The 21,316-nt window shown below is 40.0% G+C and overlaps 1 protein-coding gene across 4 annotated transcripts in view; it reads right to left on the reverse strand.

Annotated features, from left to right (window-relative positions):
- The window catches only part of LOC126480754 (C-1-tetrahydrofolate synthase, cytoplasmic), a 171,049-nt gene that overhangs the window by 102,911 nt on the left and 46,822 nt on the right, over positions 1-21,316 (reverse strand). For all 4 annotated transcript variants that reach the window (XM_050104037.1, XM_050104040.1, XM_050104038.1 and 1 more), the window contains exons 2-3: positions 16,291-16,358; positions 9,024-9,222 (exon numbers count right to left, since the gene is read on the reverse strand). In XM_050104037.1, coding sequence (XP_049959994.1) covers positions 9,024-9,222; positions 16,291-16,349 — 258 coding nt within the window. In that variant the 5' untranslated portion in view covers positions 16,350-16,358. The remainder of the gene's footprint in view (positions 1-9,023; positions 9,223-16,290; positions 16,359-21,316) is intronic.

Raw genomic sequence — 21,316 nt, forward strand, 5'->3', positions numbered from 1 at the left:
TCTTGAATCTTTCTTTGATTTCCATCCTTGCTTCTTGAATGTATAGATTGAACAGTAGGGACAAATGACTGCATCATTGTGTTACACCCTTTTTCATCTGAGCACTTCGTTCTTAGTCTTTCACTCTTATTGTTTCCTTTTGGCTTTTATATATATATTGTGTATTACTCAACTTTCCCTATAGTTTACCCCTATTTTTCTCATAAATCTGAACATCTTGTACCATTTGACATTGTCAAATGCTTATTGCAGGTTGACAAATCCTATGAATGTGTCTTGATACTTCTTTAGTCTTGCTTCCATTATCAACCACATCAGATTTGCCCTCTGGTGCCTTTACCTTTCCTAAAGCCAAACTGATCATAATCTAACAGGTCCTCAATTTTCTTTTCCATTCTTCTGTATATTATTCTTGTCAACAGTTTGGATACACTAGCTGTTAAGCTGATTGTGTGATAATTCTTGCCAGCTCTTACAATCTTCGGAATTGTGTGGACGATGTTTTTCCAAAAGTCAGATGGTATATCAGCAAACTCATACACACTACACGTCAACATGAGTAGTCACTTGTTGCCACTCCCCCCCCCCCCCCCAATGATTTAGAAATTCTGATGGAATGTTATCTATTCCCTCTGTCTAATTTGATCTTAAGTCTGCCAAAGCTCTTTTAAATTCTGAATCTAATACTGAATCCCCTATCTCTTCTATATCTACTCCTGCTTCTTCTTCTATAATGTTGTCAGGCATGTCTTCCTCCTCACAGAGGCCTTCAAAGTACCTATCTGCATTCCTATCTGCGTTTAACAGTGGAACTCCCATTGCACTCTTAATATTACCATCCTTGCTTTTAATTTCATTGAAGGTTTGTTTTGACTTTCCAGTATGCTGAATCTGTCCTTTTTGATTTCTTCACCTTTTTCATGTAGCCATTTTGCCGTAGCTTCCCAGCATTTCCTATTTATTTCATTCCTATGTGACTTGTATTTCTATATTCCTATTTCCCTGAATGTTTTTGTACTTCCTTCTCTCATCAATCAACTGAAGTATTTTTCCTGTTACCCAAGAATTCTTTGAAGTTACCTCCTTTGTATCTATGTTTTCCTTTCCAGCTCCTGAGATTACATGTTTTACAGATCTCCACTCCTCTTCAACTGATCTGCTTACTGAGCTATTCCTTATCACGGTGTCTATAGCATCAGAGAAATTTAAGCAGATCTCTGCATTCCTTAGTACTTACGTATCCCACTTGTCTGCACACTGACTCTTCCTGACTAGCCTCTTAAACTTCAAACTGTTCTTCATCACTACTAAATTGTAATCTGAATCTATATCTGCTCCTGGGTATGCCTTACAATCCAGTGCCTGATTTCAGCATCTCTGCCTGACCATGATGAAATCTAACTGAAATCTTCGCGTTTCTCCCAGCCTTTTACAAGTATACCGCCTGCTCTTGTGATTCTTGAATAAGGTATTCCCTATTACTAGCTGAAATTTGCTGTAGAATTCAATTAGTTATTCTCATCTCCCACTCCTAGTACAAAGCCCACATTCTACGTCTACATCCACATCTGTTGTTGTTGTTGTGGTCTTCAGTCCTGAGACTGGTTTGATGCAGCTCTCCATGCTACTCTATCCTGTGCAAGCTTCTTCATCTCCCAGTACCTACTGCAACCTACATCCTTCTGAATCTGCTTAGTGTATTCATCTCTTGGTCTCCCCCTATGATTTTTACCCTCCACGCTGCCCTCCAATACTAAATTGGTGATCCCTTGATGCCTCAGAACATGTCCTACCAACCGATCCCTTCTTCTGGTCAAGTTGTGCCACAAACTTCTCTTCTCCCCAATCCTATTCAATACTTCATCATTAGTTATGTGATCTACCCATCTAATCTTCAGCATTCTTCTGTAGCACCACATTTCAAAAGCTTCTATTCTCTTCTTGTCCAAACTATTTACCGTCCATGTTTCACTTCCATACATGGCTACACTCCATACAAATACTTTCAGAAATAACTTCCTGACACTTAAATCTATACTGGGCAAACTATGGTAGAGGGTACATCCCACTGTAACAGTTGTTAGGGTTTCTTTCCATTCCACTCGCATACAAAGTGGGGAAGAATGATTGTCTGAATGCCTCTATGCATGCTGTAATTATTCTCATCTTATCCTCACAGTCCCTATGTGAGCGATATGTTAGAGCTTGTACGAGTAGTATATTATGAGAGTCATCATTTAAAGCCAGTTCTTGAAACTTCATTAGCAGACCTTCTGGTGATACTTACATTCATCTTCAAGTGTCTGCCAGCGCAGTTTCTTCAGTATCTCTGCAACACTCTTCCACAGATCAAACAAACTTGTGACCATACGTGCTGCAATTCTCTGTATATATTCAATATCCCCTCCCCTGTTAGTCCTATTTAGTGTGTCCCACACACTGGTTACACAAGTGATTTGTAAGAAATCTCCTTTGCAGACTGATTGCACTTCCCAGCATTCTGCCAATAAATGGAAGTGTACCACTTGCTTTACCCATGACTGACCCTATATGATCATTCCATTTCATATCCCTACAAATGCTACACCCAGGAATTTGTGTGAGTTGGCCAATTCCAAGAGTGACTCATTGATATTATAGTCATAGAATACATTTTTTTATTTTTTTATTTTGTTAAGTGTGCAATTTTACATTTTTGAACATTTAAAGCAAGTTACCAGTCTTTGCACCACTTTGAATCTTATCAAGATCTGACTGAATATTTATACAGCTTATTTCAGACAGTATTAAATTACAGATAAATGCAACATCTGCAAAAAGTCTGAGGTTACTATTAACATTGTCTGCATAGTCATTAATATACAACAGAAACAGCAAGGGTCACAACACACTTCCCTGTGGCACATCTGGTGATGATTCTCCATCCACAATAACATGCCGCATTCTCCCTACCATAAAGCCCTCAATCCAGTCACAAATTTCACTTGATACCCCAAATGATCATACTTTTGACAATAAGCATAGGCTTGGTATTGAGTCAAATGGTTTTTGGAAATCTTTCTCCTCTCTCGTTCCAAGTACCAAGCTCATATTCTCCTGCAACCCTTCCATCTACTCCTTACAGCTGCACTCCAGTCTCCCATAACCATTAGATTTTCATCTCCCTTTACATATTAAATTTCTTGTTCAATGTGCTCATATACTTTTTCTATCTCTTCATCTTCAGCTTGCAACATCAGCATGTACACTCCTGGAAATGGAAAAAAGAACACATTGACACCGGTGTGTCAGACCCACCATACTTGCTCCGGACACTGCGAGAGGGCTGTACAAGCAATGATCACACGCACGGCACAGCGGACACACCAGGAACCGCGGTGTTGGCCGTCGAATGGCGCTAGCTGCGCAGCATTTGTGCACCGCCGCCGTCAGTGTCAGCCAGTTTGCCGTGGCATATGGAGCTCCATCGCAGTCTTTAACACTGGTAGCATGCCGCGACAGCGTGGACGTGAACCGTATGTGCAGTTGACGGACTTTGAGCGAGGGCGTATAGTGGGCATGCGGGAGGCCGGGTGGACGTACCGCCGAATTGCTCAACACGTGGGGCGTGAGGTCTTCACAGTACATCGATGTTGTCGCCAGTGGTCGGCGGAAGGTGCACGTGCCCGTCGACCTGGGACCGGACCGCAGCGACGCACGGATGCACACCAAGACCGTAGGATCCTACGCAGTGCCGTAGGGGACCGCACCGCCACTTCCCAGCAAATTAGGGACACTGTTGCTCCTGGGGTATCGGCGAGGACCATTCGCAACCGTCTCCATGAAGCTGGGCTATGGTCCCGCACACCGTTAGGCCGTCTTCCGCTCACGCCCCAACATCGTGCAGCCCGCCTGCAGTGGTGTCGCGACAGGCGTGAATGGAGGGACGAATGGAGACGTGTCGTCTTCAGCGATGAGAGTCGCTACTGCCTTGGTGCCAATGATGGTCGTATGCATGTTTGGCGCCGTGCAGGTGAGCGCCACAATCAGGACTGCATACGACCGAGGCACACAGGGCCAACACCCGGCATCATGGTGTGGGGAGCGATCTCCTACACTGGCCGTACACCACTGGTGATGCACGGTACATCCAAACCGTCATCGAACCCATCGTTCTACCATTCCTAGACCGGCAAGGGAACTTGCTGTTCCAACAGGACAATGCACGTCCGCATGTATCCCGTGCCACCCAACATGCTCTAGAAGGTGTAAGTCAACTACCCTGGCCAGCAAGATCTCCGGATCTGTCCCCCATTGAGCATGTTTGGGACTGGATGAAGCGTCGTCTCACGCGGTCTGCACGTCCAGCACGAACGCTGGTCCAACTGAGGCGCCAGGTGGAAATGGCATGGCAAGCCGTTCCACAGGACTACATCCAGCATCTCTACGATCGTCTCCATGGGAGAGTAGCAGCCTGCATTGCTGCGAAAGGTGGATATACACTGTACTAGTGCCGACATTGTGCATGCTCTGTTGCCTGTGTCTATGTGCCTGTGGTTCTGTCAGTGTGATCATGTGATGTATCTGACCCCAGAAATGTGTCAATAAAGTTTACCCTTCCTGGGACAATGAATTCACGGTGTTCTTATTTCAATTTCCAGGAGTGTATATCTGAACAATAGTTGTTGTCAGTTTGCTGCTGATTCTGATGAGAACAGCCCTAGCACTGAACTGTTCACAATAGCTCATTCTCTGTGCTACCTTCCTATTCAGAACAAATCCTACTCCCGTTAAACCATTTTCTGCTGCTGTTGATATTGCCCTGTACTCATCTAACTATAAGTCCTTATCGTCTTTCCATTTCACTTCATTGACCCTTACTATATCTAGATTGAGCTGTATCATATCCCTTTACCATGTTCAAACTTCTGACATTCCATGTCCCGACTCATAGACAATTATCCTTTCATTGGTTATTGAATCTCCTTCTCATGGTCACCTCCCACTTGGCAGGCACCCCCCAGAGATCTGACTGGAGGACTAGTCTGGAGTCTTTTTCCAGTGGAGAGATCATCACAACACTTTTCCAATTACAGAACACATGTCTTGCAGATAAACATTGTGTGTCTTTAATGTAGTGGTTTGCATTGCCTCCTGCATCCTCAAGCCATTGATCATTGCTGATTCTTTTGCCTTTAGGGGCAGTTTCCCAACCCACGGACAAGCGAGTACTCTGAACCTCTGTCCACTCCTCCGACCTCTTTGACATGGCCATTGGTTGAATGGGGCGACTTCTTATGCCATCGGTCGCCACTGCTGATGATTTTTTACTCAAAACATAAACAGCAATAGGGTTCAAGCCTGGAAGTGAGGAAGGTTTGATTACTTATCTAAGATGCTACCCCTAAACCATGGGTGCGGGTCTGGCATAGGACCTCTATAACACACTTTTTTAAAAAGATTGAAATAAAACATTCAGCTGGACAATCCCCCAGATTCTCTGGACCATTCCATTCAGATAAGATCAAAGAGACAATCGATAGCTATAGGCAAAAGCTGTTAATAGCATTTATCCAGAGTTCACTATAGTCCAATTCATGAACAGTGGCGAGCCTGAGGCAAAGGCACTGTCTGCAGTGTTGCCAATTTGAAGCAACAGTTGCGGTACATGTATACACATGTTTTGTGCTTGAAGACTGCATGTTGCCTGCAAGTTACGTATGTTGCTGGCTTAGGTATAATTTGTCTCTTACCGCCACCATCAACGATGACAACTCACAACAAATGGAATAAAAATTCACTAAATAACTTGTCACGATCACATGTAATGCTCACATGTAACAGTAACGCGTATATTTGAAATAAATTACGTAAATACTAAAGAAATTCAGAGTAGGAATTTAACTCCATTGAGAAGAAATAAAAACTTTGAGGTTCACCGATGACATTGTAATTATGTCAGAGACAGCAAAGGATATGGAAGAGCAGCTGAACGGAACGGACAGTGTCTTGAAAGGAGGATATAAGATGAACATCAACAAAAGCAAAATCAGGATAATGGAATGTAGTCGAATTAAGTCGGGTGATGCTGCGGGAATTAGATTAGGAAATGAGAAACTTAAAGTAGTAAAGGAGTTTTGCTATTTGGGGAGCAAAATAATTGATGATGGTCGAAATATAGCGAATATAAAATGTAGACTGGCAATGGCAAGGAAAGCATTTCTGAAGAAGAGACATTTGTTAACATCGAGTATAGATTTAAGTGTTAGGAAGTCGTTTCTGAAAGTATTTGTATGAAGTGTAGCCATGTATGGAAGTGAAACATGGACAATAAATAGTTTAGACAAGAAGAGAATAGAAGCTTTCAAAAGGTGGTGCTACAGAAAAATGCTGAAGATTAGATGAGTAGATCACATAACTGATGAGGAGGTATTGAAGAGAATTGGGGAGAAGAGAAATTTGTGGCACAGCTTGACTAGAAGAAGGGATCGGTTGGTAGGACATATTCTGGGGCACCAAGGGATCACCTATTTAGTTTTGGAGGGCAGCATGGAGGGCAGAAATCGTAGAGGGAGACCAAGAGATGAATACACTAAGCAGATTCAGAAGGATGTAGGTTGCAGTAGGTACTAGGAAATGAAGAAGCTTGCACAGGATAGAGAGAATAGAGTAGTATGGAGAGCTGCATCAAACCAGTCTCTGGACTGAAGACCACAACAACAACAAATACTGAAGACATTTAGAGGTATTTTTAATGTAAACCAAATGAATTTTTCTATTTTTTTAACCTCTTGTGGAAACTGTTTCAACAAGATAAAAATAAGAATTTAAAAGGTCTTATGCCACTACATATTTATATCCGTATGTGAATAATACAGTATTCATGACCACAATGGAGAAAGTAAAGATACCCACTCACCTCACAGTGGAGACACTGGTAGACAGGACACACAATAAAATTAGTAATTTGAAAACTCAGTTTAGAAAATTATATGTTCTTCTTCAGAGCACACATCTAAACCTACAATCTACAAAGCACTGTGAAGTGCATGGCAGTGGGTATATCCTATTGTACCAGTTATTACAGTTTTTATTCCATTCACACACAGAGCACAGGAAGAATGCTCCTGTGCACACTGTAACTAGCCTAATTTGTCTTCACAATCCCCACAGGACTGATATGTAGGGGCCTATTGTATATTCCTTGAATCATCATTTAAAGCCAGTTCTTAAAACTATAAGTAGGCTTTCTTGGGATTGGTTGCATCTATCTTCAAGATTCTGCCAGTTCAGTTTCTACAGCATCTCTGTGACACTTTCCCATTGGTCAAACAAACCTTTGGTCATTCATGCTGCCCATCTCTGTACACATTAAACACCCCTGTTAGTCCTATCCAGTATAGGTCCCAAACATTATATGTGCACTCTGAAAAAAGGCTCATAAGCTAAGCCACTTCTCCACTAAATAGTCATTAATTATTTTCGCCAGTCCTAATAATGGAATGTCCAGGTTGGAGTATCAACAATAAGAAAAGAACAGATTACTACTCACCCTAAAGATGGCATGTTTAATTGTGGACAGGCATAACGGAAAGATTCTTTTACACTGAGCTTTTGGCCAAAGCCTTCTTCAGAAAAGAAAACACATACACATTCAAACAAGCAAGTGCTCCTCATGCACACATGACTGCTATCTCCAGCCCTTCTGACCAGAAAGCAACTGTGGCATTGTACAAATGTGGTAACCCAGAGTGGAGCAGGGAAGGGGGAGGGGTACCAGGATACGAGTGAGGGCAGGGAAGTCAGCACTGTCTGGCAGAGCGTGCAGGGACTAAATGGTGGCAAGACAAGGCTGCCAGGCACAGTAACAGGAGGCTGTGAAGGAGGGGAGGGGGGGGGGGCAAAAAGATAAAAGACCAGTGAGTGTGGTGGTGCAGAGTTGCACATAGTAAGGGTGAGTGGACATGAACTGGGAGGTGATGATACAACAGAGGGGGCAGAAATTGGTCGGTAGAGGGAGTAGGGATGGTAGGTTACTATAGACTGAGGCCAGGATAATTTCAGGATCAGATAATATCTTGTTGTAATGATAATTCCCATCTGTGCAGTTTAGAAATGAGGGTGGTGGAGGGGAGGCCATCTGGATTCTCCACAACTTTTCTGAACTCCACAGATGGAAGTTATCATTACAATATATTTTCCAGTTCCAAAATTATCCTGGCCTCTATCTACAGTAACCTACCATCCCCACTCCCTCCAACCATCAGTTTCTGCCCCCTCTGTTGCATCACATCCTTCCAGTTCATGTCCACTCACCTTCATTGTGTGTTGCTCTCTGCCAACACACCCACTGATCTTTTCTCTTTCTCTGCTCCCCATTTGCCCAGCCCCTATCTCTCCCACACAGCCTCCCAATGCGGCACCTGGCAAGCCTTGTCCTGCTGCCATCTAGTCCTGCTCCACCAGACAGCACTGACTTCTCTCCCCCACCTGTCCACCTGTACCCTGCTGTCACCCTCTCCTTACTGACATCCCCCCCCCCCCCCCTCCCTGGACTGTTGCTTTTGTACAACATGATAGTTGCATTCTGGCTGGGATGACCAGAGATAGCGGTCATGTGTGTCCAAGATGTCCTTACTCATGTGAACGTGTAAATGTTTTCATTTCTGTAGAAGGCTTTGGCCAAAAGCTCAATGTGTAACCATCTTCTCATTGTGCCTGTCTGCAACTCAGCATATCGTCTTTATGGTGATTAGCAATCTATCCTTTTTGTAATATTGTTCACTAATTCTAATATTTGTATTGTAAACAGAATTTCCAGCATCAATACAACCATATGGAGTAAAGACTCTACTATTTTGAAATATGGAGTGACGTTACTATCAGAAGTTTTATTTCCCATGTTTAGCTGATAGCCATAAATTAGGAACAAAATTCAAAATTTTCTGTGAAATTGCATGTGATTAAAATATAGTTATTCAGAAGAACATTAAACAATTTCATACATTTAAATGATTATGATGTAGCAGCTGAGAGTTTCATACCTCTATCTCTGTTATACTCTTTGGCAGCTTGATATGAGTAGCTTCTATTCCAATTTCTGTGGCAGCTTTGATTTTCATTCGAATGTAAACATTTGAATCTTCACGGCCCCCAACTTGAACAATGGCAAGTCCTGGTTTGAAATGTGGTAATTCCTTCTTTATATTTGCTACATCTTTTGCCAATGACTCTCGTATTTCTCTGTAAAAACATAAATTTACTTAAGCGAATAGAAAATAAAGGATGGAATAAAATAACATGTTATTCTATCACTTTTATTAGTTACTTTGACAAAATTTTTGATAAGACATCAACAATGTAAATGCAAATGCAGAACTTTCAACATTATGGACAGTTAATGAGTTTCAACAAGAAATCGTACAGTGTTGACAAAAATATACTTATCATCATTCAAATAAAGACCACTTGAGCTTTTAGCACGGACAGTCCATTTTCATGATAGTGTTCTCTATCCATCTCTCTCAACATGGAGTATTTGCATGAACTATTTGAACATGGTGCACACAATATAATTTCTTAAAAAACTATTCTAAGTAGTTTCTCTGGCAACCAGTTAGCAAACCTCCCCATTCCAAATCTATTGATTGTTATAGGACATAAGAAGGAAGATTAGAGCTTAATAGCCCACAACAACCAGGTCATAGAGAGAGAGCACAAGCTTGGACATAGGGAAGGACAGGGTAGACAAACCATCCTGAAATTTGCATTAATAGATTTAGGAAAAGACCTAGCTCCGAGGACATTAAAAGTTAATGCAGTTGTAAGAGCAACGAAACTGTATAGTTAAAAAAAACTGTAACATTGATCTGAAAGGTCCATATGTACTTAAGTAGACCAGGAGGCATTTTAATAAAGAAGATTTTTTGCAACTGAATTCTTGATTAAACAGGTCACTGATTACATTCCACATCAAAATTGGATAAAAATTCTGAACTTCTGAGTTGTCTGTCTATTGCTATGCTGGAAAAAGCAACTGATTGGCAAAAGTGCACTTGGGAGCTCTAAAGCCTAAAACCTACTTCTAACAGGTCAACTATCACCAACATGAGTCTATATGGATGGTAAGAACCACCCATGTGGATCCCACAATCCCTGTCACATTACAATAATGTAAGCTAAAAAATTGGAAGTTTGTTTTTGGCTTTAAAAGTGTTCTTACTTAAGTACAGTATAGACAGTTGCTTTTCCTGATGAAGACATTGGAGAAAGTTTGGGAACAAAGTTTCTAGCATCAACATTTTTGTATGAATAATATGGGATATCACATGAAATTTGAGACCGAGTTGAGAATTTCTTGGTACGGAGAAAGCACCACTTTATCTTGGAGGGATAGTCAGTGACAGACGCTGAAAGAGCTTCTGATGTGCTCCAGTTGGGATATTTTCTCTTTGTGCATATTATTGATCTGGTAGACAATACTAGTAGTGACTTCCAGACAATTTGAAGATGATTCGACTGTCCAGTTCAGTTCACTGCACGTTCCATGGACAGCTGCATCAAACCAGTCTTCAGACTGAAGACTACAACAGCTACATATCTTACCTAGAACAGAATTGAATCATACCTTTCAATGTTTCATTTGTTAGGCCTTTCACTCTTTTAACTTCACTGGGCTTTATTATGGTGTTTGCATCATCAGCAAAGAGCACTATGTCTGCTTTATCAGTGAAAGACAAGTCATATAGCAAGAACAGGGGTGGTCTTAGAATTGAACCCTGTGGAAAACCAGTAGTAACTCCCCCGCCCTCCCCCCTCCCCCCTACCCCCTCAGAGCTGCACAAGCTGTCCAGCAACCATTTGCTTCCTATCAACTAAATATGAAGTGAACCACTTGCTCAGTCTATATTCAAAGCAGTAAACCGTAAGTTTCTCAATCAGCACATTGTGATTTACACAGTCAAAAAACTTCAACAAACCTCAAAATGAAATGATGAAATCTTGTCATTCAGATATTTTCATACATGGTCAAAGAAATAGTAGATCTAATGCTCAGTGAAGAGGCCATTCTGCAAATCAAATTGTGACTGACTCGGAATCTTACATTTTCAGATATGCTTAACCACTTTTAAATGGATTACCCTTTACCAAAACTTTCAAAAAGGATGTTAATAGTAAAATGGGTCAATAGTTATCAATATATGATCTAGTGTTTTGTAAAGGGGAGTCCAACAATGGAAAAGGCTGAGTACAGTAGGTATACTGGAAGAACTTGCTTTTAATATTTGCTTGAAATGTTCAACCTCATGAAAATTTCTACTTTCAAGAAGTTATTTATTTTCTTAATTTCCGTGGAAGAGGTCAGAGTCACCTCACATTGACTGAATGCTTGTGATATTGATTTTCACATATTACTGCAATGCTTTTTCTGTCCCCTATTATAACTAATAAGCCATCATGATCTCACATGCCATTTAAAAGTGGATGAGAACTAACTTTCTGAACTATGACCTCACAGACAAAAATGTTGTCTGTTAAGGTGCTAATGAACTGCACAATTCTGTTGGGAAAGTTTACAATTGAGGCTGTACTGTAAGTCTCAAATAAAATTTCTATCCCTTTCCCTCCTTTCTTTTCCTTAGCTAACAAACCTGCTAAGCTGTCTTTCCCCTTCCTATTAACTTGCAGGTCATGCTTCGTGCATCATCACTTCCCCTACATCACTAATTTGAGCTCACTGAAGCAATCATCTCAGTTCTCAGGTAACTCACTGTGCAAGTTTGTAAAGCCAAGGCTGATCACTCTGCCAAATAAACTTGGCAAGACTCACATTTGTGTTCATATTTGCTGCTTTTAGTGTGGCTACGTCACTCCTAATGCTAATCTCACATATGAGCTGTTCCCTGCTCAGAACCTGATCCCCCTCCTCTAAATCCCTAGTTAATGCCTTAATGTCCTTTATGAACAAGCCAAAATTTGCACTTAATTTCACAAGCATTGTTAATTGGAGCCCTGATTCTAAATTTTCCTGCAGATGTTGGCCTACAGTCCCCCTCCTATAACTGCTACCTGGCAACAAAGCTTGTTGTTTTTCCAATTAAAAAGTAACTGTCTCAATCTGGTTATAATGATGTGATCAATCTTAGGTTTAGTAAAGAACTCTGTACATATGTATGTGTTCATTGCAACAGCACTGACCACAGTCAGTGCCCAGAGCCATAGCTGAAGCCTCTACCACCAGCTGGACTCAATGACCTGCTGACACAGCAACCCCAGTAAAAGCAGCTGCTACTGCACTGCCCCCTCCGCAAGGCCATGATTGTGTCTGGGATGCTGACAAACTTTTGCAAAACTTCCATACTAGCCAGAGGGTTAGTCAACAGAAAGGGATTCAGCAGAAGTGTGTCTTCCACATGATCATCTCCAGACACCTGTAGTTAAATGTTGCAGCCAGCTGATCAGCATCAGGATAGCTGGGTCATGCTACGGTGCTCAGCCACCACCGTCATGTTCACACCACAAACCGTCGACCACTGCCTGATCATCCATGCCCCTGGCAGCCAGCACTCTGCTACACTTCACAGTCCGAGGCACGAAGTGAGAACCAACCTGCTCTGCACTGTGGGGGTTCACTGCCACTCTCCAGCCTGTGTTCCACGTTCATCACTGTGGCCACTTCTGCCAGGCAGGCCTGCCTAGCCCCACTGACCAGTCTCCAAGTCACTGTCCCACAGTCCGAATCAAGCAACAGCAGTCCAGCCCAATGTAGAGGTAGCAAAGCTGTATGGAACCATTTGCCTCCACAGGAAACACCTGGGTCAGAACATCCACGTCTGAGTGCTCAAGTCCGATGGTCAACACATGCTGTCTGTTGTTGGCCTGCTGCAGACATACTGCTCTACGTTTACTTATGTGTGAAAATACAGAACCTGAGCAATGGATTGGTTGGCTACATCATTTGCACCTTCACTCACATCCAGCAGAGAGCTGCTCACCAATACAGACACCTGTTACACAATCTACAGCTTCTCTTTTTCTTTTTTTGGTATTTCCATATGGTTACATCATTTGCACCTCCACTCACCTCCAGCACAAAGCTGCTCACCAATACCAACACCCATTACACAATCTATAGCTTCTCTTTTTCATATTTTGGTATTATCATATGGTTTTGAGTAGATAATAGGTACTTTTGGTTGTTGATCAGATGATTCTGCTTATTTTGTAACTATACTGCAATTTTTGGTGCAATTAATGATGTCAGATAAAAATATGCAGGTATGGAGCACTTCATAGCTTACAAAATTGAAATTCTAAAATTTTATGGTCAATTTTGACTTATTTATAAAACAACATCAAATTACTGTAATTAAGTGGACAAATGTCAAAGCCTTTAAAGAAATTTAAAGTAAATAACAGTGAAACTGATAGAAGCTATAAAGGGGAAGAACATGTATTTACGCTGACAAAAAGAAATGTTGATAAATATTATAATTATAATGATTTTAAACAAAAATATTAAATAATTTACCACAAAAAAAAATTGTCTGTGTAGTTCTTATGAATAAGTGAGAAATCATTATTGTTTAGACACTATAAATACATCACTGGAAGAGGCCACAAGGGCTGTCCTTGTCTTGGTTGTTAGTTCTTTCTTATTGCTTCAGACAAAGCTGGGTGACACTGTACAAATTTTTCCTTGTGTATTAAAACAGCTATTGTATGAAACACTTATAGATTAAAGGAGACCACTCACTGAAAAGCAATAGTGTTGGGTTGGCACATACAAAAGAAAGAAAACTTGCTAGCTTTCGGATTTAGTCTTTGACGACTTCGGGGATTTACATTCTACAAGAACTTGTAATATTTATTGTATGAAACAGCATATTTTTACCTTTTAAATTTACCATGGACCAACTCATCTCACTACCAAAGGTAAGTATACCTTTAGTACAGCTATCTCCATCACTGGTGTGTGCTATTTAAATTATTTTATATATTGTTGTTAATTCTGAATAAATTTTGATAGGGTAGCGATGTTATATAATCTCACTCAAGTCTGTTTCATGTCTGTCTCTTTCACCCAGTTTTCATCCTACCTTAGAGAACAGGTCATATTTTTTATTGTCCAATCAAGGACTGAATGAGCTCTGCAAACTAAACACTCTTTGCCCATTACCTGTTACATTTTCACATGTCCAAGTTTCTTTTCCCTTCCTGAACTGCCATTACTCAAATTTCATGGTCCCTAGTTCCGCACCAAGGGCAGGAACTCTAGCCTATGTTTCAGCAATTTTTCTGGCTATAATAAATTACTATTTGAAAAAAGTTTTACAAAAATTCAGTTCTTATCACCATATGATTTCAAAGAATGGCAACTTACTAAATTTTTGGGATCTGCACCAGGTTGGATTAAAGGAAGACATCAAAGCAGTTCAGAGGTAGGCTGTTAGATTTACTAGTGGTACGTTCAAACAACACCCAAGTATTACGGAGATGATCAGGAACTCAAATGGGAATCCGTGGGGGGAAGGCAACACTCTTTTCGTGAGGTGCTATTGCAGGAATTTGGAGAACTGGCATTTGAGGCTGAGTGCAGAATGATTCTATTGCCACCAACATACATTTCACATAAGGACCGTGAAGACATGATGCAAGAAATTAGGGCTCATTTGGAGGCTTTTAGACAGTTGTTTTTCCCTCAGTCTATTTGTGATTGGAACTGAAAAGGAAACGAAAAGTAGCAGCATGTGGTATCCTCTGTCATGCACCATACATTGACTTGCAGGGTATATATGCAGAAGCAAATATATAAGTGCATGGCAGAGTGTACTTCCCACAGTGCCATGTATAGAGATCTCATTCCATTTGTAAATGAGACACAGGAAAAATGACTGCTTAAGCGCCTTTGCACACACTTTACTTAGTCTAATCTTGTCTTCATGATTTCATTACTATGATAGTGATTCATAACTGGTTGTACCATATTTCTCTGTAAATCTCTTGTAGCATGAATTCCATACAGAAGAACAGTATTAAAAAGTGCCAAGATAATTTTTTTTTGTATACAACCTCTTCCACAGGTATGTTACATTTTCTTATAATTCCTCCTATGAATCTTATCCAGATATCTGATTCCCAGAACCTTGAGTCAAGTGGTTATTCAATCATAAATCCATTTCATGTCCAGTTTTACAATTGCATACAGTTGCTTATTCATATAAAATAACTACAATACCAACTAACTCATGTGTTTCCATTATGTAAGGCACTGTCACAGTATCATTGATTTTTTCAGTGGTTTCTTGTGCGACAATTTCAACTGCAAGGCCATAACATATTTTTCTTCTGTATGTTTATGAACACAGTTAAACTTATTAGTCAAAAATAAATGGTCCTAATAGTTTTCAATGACAAAGCAGAGTCAATGTGAAGTCCTTCCAAAATAATTCTCATCTGCACAACTGAAAATACTCCAAATGAAACCATTAGGAACAACATAAAACTCACATTCTTCTTTGCTTTACAGAACACACAGGAATCTAACCACTTATAGCCGTGCATGGAAGTGAAACATGGACGATAAATAGTTTGGACAAGAAGAGAATAGAAGCTTTCGAAATGTGGTGCTACAGAAGAATGCTGAAGATTATATGCTTAGATCACATAACTAATGAGGAGGTATTGAATAGAATTGGGGAGAAGAGAAGTTTGTGGCACAACTTGACAAGAAGAAGGGACCGGTTGGTAGGACATGTTCTGAGGCATCAAGGGATCACAAATTTGGCATTGGAGGGCAGCGTGGAGGGTAAAAATCATAGAGGGAGACCAAGAGATGAATACACTAAGCAGATTCAGAAGGATGTAGGTTGCAGTAAGTACTGGGAGATGAAGAAGCTTGCACAGGATAGAGTAGCATGGAGAGTTGCATCAAACCAATCTCAGGACTGAAGGCGACAAGAACAAGAACAACAACAACAACAACAACAACAATCAGAGCTGCTAAAATATATGTCACAGAAATTTGAAACTTCCAACAAAAGCATTGTAAGAATTGTGCTTATCAGCACTGACACAGTTTAACAAAACTTCTCATTTTTCACGAAAATTCATCTGACTTATCAAACTGTCTTCAGACTTGGAGATTTCTTATTTTAAACCTTATTGCTATCCACAAAAATTTAATTCCTGTGTACATTCTTTACACTGTCTCATAAAACTAAGCTTCAGGTTACTAAAATAATTCCAAAACAAAAAAGTTGTACTGCTGACAGATACTGAAACATGAAAAATAAAACTTAATATACTTACTTTGCCACCTGTGTCCCTGAGAGAAGATTTCCATAACTATCTCCACCTGCTGAAGTCATTGCTGAAATCTGAAATTATAGATTAGTGGCTTCACAATACATACCTCTGTAAGAATAACCTTTCCAAAATATCACAATTTAAGTTCACAAGAGTTGAAAACACATAAGGGCGTGCTGAAAAGTAATGCCTCAAAAATTATTATTCTGTTCTTAATATCAGTTGAGGTATTACAAATAATGCATATTACTCACTTGATTTTCCTACTTCACTAATGCAAGCTGCAACCTCTGCCATCAGAGGGTTCTGTACTGTAGCGTGTAACATGGCAGTGTGTAACATAAGTATGTCGGTGCATGAGAAGCAGTGTGTTTTAATCAAGTTTCTAACTGCAGAACACACTTCTCCAATTGAAATCCATAGAGAATGAAAGGTGTATATGTTGAAGATTGTATTGACATCAGTAGTGTAATCTGCAACAAACCGATGCCTTGGGTTCACTGTCATGGATCTTCCATCACACAGATCTGACTTGACCCTACCTGATTTTGATTTCATCTGTTTCCGAAATTTAAAGAACATCTTCAAGGGCTTAACTTTGATAGTGCTGAAGCAGTAGTGCAAACGGAGGTGGTGATGTGACACTGTCAATAAAGTCAAACATTCTAGAGTGATGGTATCAATAAAATTGAGAGAAATGTGTCTATCACCAGGCTGATTACATAGCAAAATAAATATGCAGACATGAAGAATGTTAATAAAGTTTGTTTCATTTAAAATATTTTAAGAGTTTTCACATAAAAAGTTCTGAGGCATTACTTTTCAGCATGCAATTGTTACCAACAAAACTGTAACCTTTATTTAATAAATAATAATATACTTTATTTTCACTGAAATGATTTCTATCACATTATTTAAATAAGCTTATGAGAAGAACATCATGGCATGATTTACAAAGTACATAGTTTTAACTCTTTCTTACACATGTACCATCATTTTGAATGCCATTTCCGTTTAATAGGATGCAGATAAAATGAAAAATGGTTTATAAATCATTAGGTTACAGTGGTCTAATTCAGAAGTCAAACTGCAATCAATAGATGGAAATCCTTCATCACCAGTACTGTCAAGTCTCTTATACAAAGAATGAAATGTGTCCTACACACAAATGTAAACCATCAGAAGAACAAAACAATTATTCATCTAGAAACAAAACCAATGAGGCCAGACAGTAGCTGTGGCAGAAACACCGACACGCTTAATTCATTAACCCCAAAATTCAATGATTACATATTAACAATCAGCAAACATTGTAAGCTACAATGTCTACAGACTGCTAGATGCAAATGCATTATATTTGCTCCAACAGAAACTGTATTCACGAATGACAAACATTCATTTCAAAATCTCAACCCCTAAGCAGATTACAAAAATATTTTTGATAGCCCTGACAGACAGTTTGTTGTGTGAAGAAGAGAAGTCACACGAGCAATAACATAAGAGTAAAACCAGCCTAAAAATAATTGCCCTGGTGCAAGTAGGGCTCATACTCTGAGGGTTATGCACAAACTTAATTATGCATACAGACATTCATCCACCTGGGGAATTGAGAATCTTCATCATTTTTGGCAATAATTGACGCTGACACAAACTGGTAAGATAGTGGTCCCAAGAATCCCAAGACTTTTGAGCATGTTTAATTATAAGTTTGAAGTGGGAAAGTGGTTCTTGCTACATTTCATGATCTAGGTCAACAGGAGGAACAGGTTGTGATGAGTGAGTTTGCATGTAACAAAATATGTGACATGCATGTTATCTTTTGATTGCACTGATTTAGAAGCTTCAACATTTTACACTGCTAAGGAACCACAGACTTTAGGATGTGGCATACATTTCAACATGATACTTCTAGTCATTTATGAGAAAAGGCTTTTTAACAGTTGGACAGACAGACAAGAGAAATTAAAAAATGCAGTACCACAAAGTTTACTTTTATATTCACTCCTCTTCTAATGTACACAACTGACCTTCCAATTATTTTAAAGTTTTGTTCAAAAACTGTAATATTTGCTGGTTTCACAAACATGGTATCCAACATTCCAAACACAACCACTCAAGACACAGGAAAATGATTATTGCACAGGCCTTAACTGTTTCACAGTGAAAAGTTTAAGTTTTGATCTCACATATACATATTACACAGTTTCAAACAAGCAAAAATGACTTGCTGGATGCAGAAATACAAATTAATAACTAGGGATTAAATGAAACGCCGTCTGCAGAATTCCTTGCCATCCTTCTGAATAATAAGGTAAAATGAAGTCAACAGCCAGATAAACTAATCCATAAGCTTGGTTTGGCATGCAGAATGAATACTTCTCCAGTAGAATGTGACTGTTCCCAACACATTAACACTGTATGCTGGACTGGGACTTAAAATTCAGATCCGTGCTTTTAATGTATAATGATCTTACCAACTGAACTATCTGAACAAAACTATGAGCTACAGTTTTGTCAGTGCTATTTACCATTTCCCAAACCTCATAAAAGCTCTCCTGCATACTTCTCTGGACATGTATTTTTGGGCAAACAATATCGTCTTTGGGGTTGTTTCCAAACAGAACTGTCCAGTGTACAGTGAAGTGTGCAGTGCTATGAAACTTCCACCTTCCTGCAAGATTAAAAATGTAGCATGTTTTGTATGTTGAAGTGTATCTCATTGTGATGACTTCAAGACCAGAGTACTAGTTTATTTATATTTTTTGCACTCTACTGATTATGGAATTATGTTCTGCACTGCAGTTAAAATAAAGTAAGTAATTATCAAATGAGCAAAAATAATATTGACAACATAAAGAAAAGGATCAATTGCTACTCTCCATAAAATGAGACACTGAGTTGCAGACATTCATAACGAAAAGACTGTTACACATTTCGCTTTATAAAAAGAAAGCCCCCCCCCCACGAACCATGGACCTTGCCATTGGTGGGGAGGCTTGCGTGCCTCAATGACGCAGATAGCCGTACCGTAGGTGCAACCACAATGGAGGGGTATCTGTTGAGAGGCCAGACAAATGTGTGGTTCCTGAATAGGGGCAGCGGCCTTTTCAGTAGTTGCAGGGGCAACAGTCTGGATGGTTGACTGATCTGGCCTTGTAACACTAATCAAAACGGCCTTGCTGTGCTGGTACTGGGAACGGCTGAAAGCAAGGGGAAACTACAGCTGCAATTTTTCCCGAGGGCATGTAGCTTTACTGTATGATTAAATGAGGATGGCGTCCTCCTGGGTAAAATATTCCGGAGGTAAAATAGTCCCCCATTCGGATCTCTGGGCGGGGACTACTCAGGAGGACGTCGTTATCAGGAGAAAGAAATCTGGCGTTCTATGGATCAGAGCGTGGAATGTCAGATCCCTTAATCGGGCAGGTAGGCTAGAAAATTTAAAAAGGGAAATGGATAAGTTAAAGTTCGATATAGTGGGAATTAGTGAAGTTCAGTGGCAGGAGGAACGAGACTTCTGGTCATGTGAATACAGGGTTATAAATACAAAATCAAATAGGGGTAAGATACTACAAACAGCATAGTGAACGCATTATTGTGGCCAAGATAGGCACGAAGCCCACGCATACTACAGTAGTACAAGTTTATATGCCAACTAGCTCTGCAGATGACGAAGAAATGTATGATGAAATAAAAGAAATTATTCAGATAGTGAAGGGAGACGAAAATTTAATAGTCATGGGTGATTGGAATTCGACAGTAGGAAAAGGAAGAGAAGGAAACATAGTAGGTGAATATGGATTGGGGGTAAGAAATGAAAGAGGACGCCGCCTGGTAGAATTTTGCACAGAGCACAACTTAATCATAGCTAACACTTGGTTCACGAATCAAGAAAGAAGGTTGTATACATGGAAGAACCCTGGAGATACTAAAAGGTTTCAGATTGATTATATAATGGTAAAACAGAGATTTAGAAAGCAGGTTTTAAATTGTAAGACATTTCCAGGGGCAGATGTGGACTCTGACCACAATCTATTGGTTATGAACTGTAGATTAAAACTGAAGAAACTGCAAAAAAGCGGGAATTTAAGGAGATGGGACCTGGATAAACTGAAAGAACAAGAGGTTGTACAGAGTTTCAGGGAGAGCATAAGGGAACAATTGAAAGGAATGGGGGAAAGAAATACAGCAGAAGAAGAATGGGTAGCTTTGAGGAATGAAATAGTGAAGGCAGCAGAGGATCAAGTAGGTAAAAAGACGAGAGCTAGTAGAAATCCTTGGGTAACAGAAGAGATACAGAATTTAATTGATGAAAGTAGAAAATACAAAAATGCAGTAAGTGAAGCAGGCAAAAAGGAATACAAACGTCTCAAAAATGAGATCGACAGGAAGTGCAAAATGGCTAAGGAGGGATGGCTAGAGGACAAATGTAAGGATGTAGAGGCTTATCTCACTAGGGGTACGATAGATACTGCCTACAGGAAAATTAAAGAGACCTTTGGAGAAAAGAGAACCACTTGCATGAATATCAAGAGCTCAGATGGAAACCCAGTTCTAAGCAAAGAAGGGAAAGCAGAATGGTGGAAGGAGTATATAGAGGGTCTATACAGGAGTAATGTTCTTGAAGACAATATCATGGAAATGGAAGAGGATGTAGATGAAGATGAAATGGGAGATATGATACTGCGTGAAGAGTTTGACAGAGCACTGAAAGACCTGAGTCGAAACAAGGTCCCGGGAGTAGACAACATTCCATTAGAACTACTGACAGCCTTGGGAGAGCCAGTCCTGACAAAACTCTACCATCTGGTGAGCAACATGTATGAGACAGGTGAAATTCCCTCAGACTTCAAGAAGAATATAATAATTCCAATCCCAAAGAAAGCAGGTGTGAAAATTACTGAACTATCAGTTTAATAAGTCACAGCTGCAAAACACTAACGCAAAATCTTTACAGATGAATGGAAAAACTGGTAGAAGCCGACCTTGGGGAAGATCAGTTTGGATTCCGTAGAAATGTTGGAACATG

The sequence above is a fragment of the Schistocerca serialis genome, chromosome 5, assembly GCF_023864345.2.
Source record: "Schistocerca serialis cubense isolate TAMUIC-IGC-003099 chromosome 5, iqSchSeri2.2, whole genome shotgun sequence".
Taxonomy (NCBI): Eukaryota; Metazoa; Arthropoda; class Insecta; order Orthoptera; family Acrididae; genus Schistocerca; species Schistocerca serialis.